Here is a 5,142-nt window from a genome sequence, read left to right as displayed (position 1 = left end):
ATGTAAGCATGTGTGGTCCTTGAAGGGTGTGAGTGTGAGCACAATAGGGTTCATTTCTATTTTAGCAAATAATTTTAAAGTCTCCTTTTTAAGATAAAGAGTCATATTGACATGGGCATTGTGCAGAGATGTCAGGGACCCTGTTCCCCTTCACTCAGACAGGCTGTGAACAGGGAAATTCCCTTCCCCCTTCCTGCCCAGGTGACTCCCAATGGCAAAGACCATTGTCCTTGGAATTCCTTTAAGTTGACATAAACAAAGAGATATACCTCTGGATCCACCAGGACAGTCTAAGCCCTTAGGGTCTCGGATAGACCCTGGACCCACTGAGTGCCTGAGTGCAAGGAGTCACTTGCACACTATGGGGGAAAGGATACAAAAGGGTGAGAAATGGGGCACTCAGGGGCAGCCTCCAATGGCTGTTCCACTCATGCTGTCTTGCTGGCCATTAATCCTATCTTACTAATAAATCTTTCTTTTTACTTTTAAGCTAAGTTTGGAGTCCTCTCATTCTTGAGAATGGCTTCCTTCCCGAACCCAGGGGTTCACCATTTTGCTCCCCTATAACAATATGATTGATAACCCTGTTACATGATTTCAAACCTTAGATCTCAGGCACAAAAGAAATCATTATTAATCTTTGGACATCAACTTGGTAGGAAGTGTCCAATTAAGGGCACCCGGGGCATCTCTTTTACCTAGAAACTTTAGCATTTTTATTTAGAGTTTAAAGAAAGGCTCAATTGAACATTAACTATTCAAGTGACAAAAATGATGGGAGAAGAGGCAACATTCTAAAGAGAACAGCAGGAACTGGAATTATCTTTGAAGTCTAAAAACTGGGACAAAAATTGGGAAGAGCTGAGCTTCTATACCCTGAACCCTTAAAGAGATTGGCTCAGCTCCTCCTCCTGCTTTATATTGTGTAAGTGAGAGATAAAGTTGGATATTTTCTGTTCTTTTCTGTATCAGGTTCTCATTGGATTCTCACACATGATCTCCAGATTGGGGATCAGTGAAAAATGAGCAGGCAGGCAGAAGAATGAGAAGATTCAGAAAATGAAGCAATATTTAAGGAGACGTTAAAGGGCCTCAGCTTCTCTCTAGGAGAGAATCTAATCCCTTATTTAACCCTTAACAGTGTTGAAAATGTCTCAGCTGGGAGTGAACTCAAGACCACTCTGACTGCTCTCTCCCAGTCCTTGAAGTGTTTGTCTGAGATGGGCTATATTCTAGTCAAACAGAAGCTGGTGAGAGAGGCAGGAGAAAGAAAAATCACGTACTCCATGGGAGAGTCTTCCCTTTGGAGCCCATGAAGCCCTGGAAGAGAAAAATGGCAGAATTTCCCCACAGAGTCTCTCTTTAAACTGAATAATGGGCAATCCCAGAGCCAACCTCCCTGGACTATTGAAATAAAGGTATAATGGTTCAATATAATTTCACATGTGTAAATGAGCATAGTGGTATCTATTCCAATCCATGTCTAAAAAAAGAATTCTATGGGCAGCTAGGTAGCACAGTGGATAGAGTGCCAGGTCAAGAGGCAGGAATGAATGTATTCAAATCGAGCCTCAGTCAGTTCCTAGCTGTGTGACCCTGGACAAGTCACTTAAACCCAACTGCCTAGCTATGACTGATCTTCTGCTTTCAAATCAATATATAGTATCAATTCTAAAATAGAAGATAAGAGTATTTTTTTGTTGTTATTTTTAACCTTCATCTTTTGTCTTAGAATCAATGTTTTGTATCTGTTCCAAGGTAGAATAGTGGTAAAGGTTATGAAATAGGGGTTAGGTGTCTTGCTCAGGGTCACCCAGCTAGGAAGTATCTGAGGTCAGATTTGAACCCAGGACTTCCTGGGTTCTCTCTAAGCCTGATTCTCAATCTACTGAGTCACCCAGGTGCCCCACTCTAAGCTTTAAAAAAAAAAAAAACTACCTTCCACCTTAGAACTGATAACAGTCTCTCACCCACTTCCATGTCTTGGTATCTCCAGGGCAACTGAGAGGAGCTGAGCTTTCTGAGGTTGGAGCCACCCACCATGGCTGTGTCCACCACACCTGAGCAACGGGAATCTGTTCTTGACATCACAGTGCAGAGTAGTACAAATTTGAATTTATATCTTGTGGCTAAGACATATCAACCTGCTTTATTCTACGTGGTGGACATCTTCTCTCTGGTCATTGCCCTGCTTGGGCTGTTGGGGAACAGCATCATCCTGTGGCTCTTGGGCTTCCGCATCCAAAGGAGCCCCTTCTCTGTCTACATCCTCAACCTGGCCACAGCTGACGCCCTCCTCCTTGGTAGCTCTTTTGTGTTGTGCATGTGGCATATTGTTGGAGATCTTAACAATACTGTCCAGGTGCTAGTGTCCCACATCGGACACCTGTCCTACTGTGTGGGCCTGAGCCTGCTGGCTGCGATCAGCACCGAGCGCTGTCTCTCTGTGCTCTTCCCCATCTGGTACCGATGTCACCGGCCCAAGCACATGTCTATGGCTGTGTGCACCGCCTTATGGGCTCTGCCATGCCTGCCCTGGGGAGCAGCTGTGGCTCTTCATTTCCATCAGGAAGACTGGGTTTTATACTATGTTCTGGACTATGTCGAGTTCGGGTGGTTCGTCCTCCTCACCTGTGTGCTGTGCGTGTCCAGCCTGACCCTGGTGCTGAGGGTCCAGTGCAGCTCCCAGCACAGGCGGCCACCCAGACTCTACCTCCTGATCCTGCTCACAGTCCTAGTGTTCCTGCTCTGTGGCCTGCCCTGGGGGATGGTTAATGTAATTTTGTGGCCCCACCCCTTCTCTTTAGTGCCTTTAGGGCTCCTAAGGCTTCTGGCCTGTGTGAACAGCAGTGCAAACCCTTTCATTTACTTCTTCCTGGGCAGCCAATGGCATAGAAGAGGGAGGGAGCCCCTCAGGGTGGTCCTCCAGAGGGCTCTGGGGGAGGAGCAGGAAGAGGGGGTTGGGTCAAGGGACACTTCCCACCCCAACACTCTGGATAAATTATCCTGAGGACAAGAACAAGATGCTCAGACAAGGGAGTCCATGAAATGACCCCCTTTTCCCCACCACTGCCTATGGCAGGACCCCACCTCTCACCTTCCTAGGAGAGGAGACAAGATCCCTCCCCTTCCCTTATGGTGGTTCTTGGGGTTACAACTGTAATGATCTTTAACGAACAAGCATTTATTAACTGCCTACTATATGCCAGGAGCTTTGCTAAAGGCTTTACAAATATCTCATTTAGTCCTAATCTTATCCCTGAGAGGTAGGTACTCTCATGATCCCCACTTTATGGTTCAGGAAACTGAGGCAGACTGGGGTTTCAGGGATTTGCACATGGTCCCAAAGCTGGTATCTGAAACTGGATTTGAACTCAGGTCTTGCTGACTCCAGGACCAATGCTCCCTGCATTCAGGAACCCCTATTGGCTGGAGGCTCCAGGATTTACTGGGAGAAGGAGGTCCAAGAATCTGGTGTCACAAATCTACAGGAGAGCCATTCCACAAATTCCACTGACCCTGTCTGGGAAAGTAGAGGAAGAGGAAAATCATCCTGTAAGGCCCCAGATCTCACTGCCCTGTCCTTGTCGATCTCTGTGATGGAGGGGATAGAGTCAGGGATCAGACTCCTCAAGGTTCCATGGGTCATGCTCCCCCACTTTGTCTCCCCTCAGGCTTGATCCACAACATTCCTCAGGCCTTTTTCCTCTCCTCCTGCGCTAAACAGAGGTTCCTCTGGCTCAGCTTTGTCTCCTCTCCTTCCCCTACTCTTGCTCCCTTCCCTCCTTCCTGCCCACTCCCATCACAGAAGCTGAGCTAAATATTTCCCTGCCTCTCCAGGTCAAGGTCGGGGCTCAGGACACTCCTGTTCTCTGTTTCTCTAGGTCATAGTTTCTCTGAATCTCTGTTTCTTTGTCTCTGACTGCCTCTATTCCAATCTTTCACTCTTCTTGACTCAGTACCTCATGAGTACCCTGTATGGGGGAAAGTATTGTAGGGGTGTCATATGACAGAGAGAACATCTTTGAGGCCAAAACAAGGGAAAGGATGACCCATCTCACACATATATTCTCAACACCCATATATAAACACAGCACATATAAACACACATGAACATATCCTAAAAGATAATATGTATAAGCACACACACACACACACACACACACATGCACTGAATCATAATCTCTTCTGGTATACCAGGGTGTAAAATCCAGTTCACACTGGAATCCCCAGTGACAATGACCTCACTCTCTCTTCTTGCTTTCTGGGCCCATATTCACCTCATGGAGGCAGGGCAGGTTCAGCTGCTCTTATTATTGCTTATGTCCTGGCATGTCATGAGCATTACATGAAGGAAATCTAATTAAGCAGCCCCTCATTTGCATTAGCTTAAGAATCCTTTTCATTTGATACTTTACAACAGTGTGAATTATAGTAAGAACATGGACCCAGGTAGAAGTCTGTGTATGCAATGAGGTGAAGAATGGAGTCCCAGACTAGCTGATTAATTATCATGTGTTTTACTGCATTATTCTGAAGTGTGAGATTGTGCATTATAATATTCTTTATATAAATTGATTCATAGACCAAGGTCTCAGAGTCCAGAAAGGTCGCAAAAGGTACTGAGGGCATTGAGAATTTCTCAGAAATGAGGTTTCGAGTTGTCCTATGAGAACAGATATGTCTGCCACAAATATTAGTAATATGGAAATATGTTTTGAACAATTACACATGTAAAACCCAGTGGAATTGCTTATTGGCAATTGGAGGGGAGGAAAAGAACACAAATCATGTAACCATGGAAAAATATTCTGAATTCATTAATTAATTAAAATATTAAAAAGAAAAGATATGAAACTATAAAAGAGTGTGTATTTTGCAAAATGAGATCTTAGGTTCTACTGGGGGCATCTGTAGACCTCTAACTTGTTTCCCTTACCCATGAAATAAAGTCAAACTTGGCTCATTGAGTGCTTTCCTCCATCTTTTTCTTTCAGCACCAAGAGTCACTAAGGCAGGGAGTGTGATGGAGTATCCATGGCACCCAACTATCCTCAGTCATGACACTGCAAAGCTCTATTATTGGTTTTCTGTTTCCTTGGCTTGTCCCAAAGTAGATGATATGATCAACATTTTGATAGA

General features: G+C 44.9%; 1 protein-coding gene across 1 annotated transcript; it reads left to right on the top strand.

Moving 5' to 3' along the window:
* The first annotated feature begins 2,041 nt into the window (after positions 1 to 2,041).
* LOC123232384 (mas-related G-protein coupled receptor member X1-like) lies at positions 2,042 to 3,010 on the top strand. Its single transcript, XM_044658811.1, has one exon. The coding sequence runs from the start codon at positions 2,042 to 2,044 to the stop codon at positions 3,008 to 3,010; it is 969 nt and encodes a 322-aa protein (XP_044514746.1).
* Positions 3,011 to 5,142: the final 2,132 nt, after the last annotated feature.

This window comes from Gracilinanus agilis, chromosome 1, assembly GCF_016433145.1.
Source record: "Gracilinanus agilis isolate LMUSP501 chromosome 1, AgileGrace, whole genome shotgun sequence".
Taxonomy (NCBI): Eukaryota; Metazoa; Chordata; class Mammalia; order Didelphimorphia; family Didelphidae; genus Gracilinanus; species Gracilinanus agilis.
This window is presented reverse-complemented; position numbering and strand designations above follow the sequence as displayed.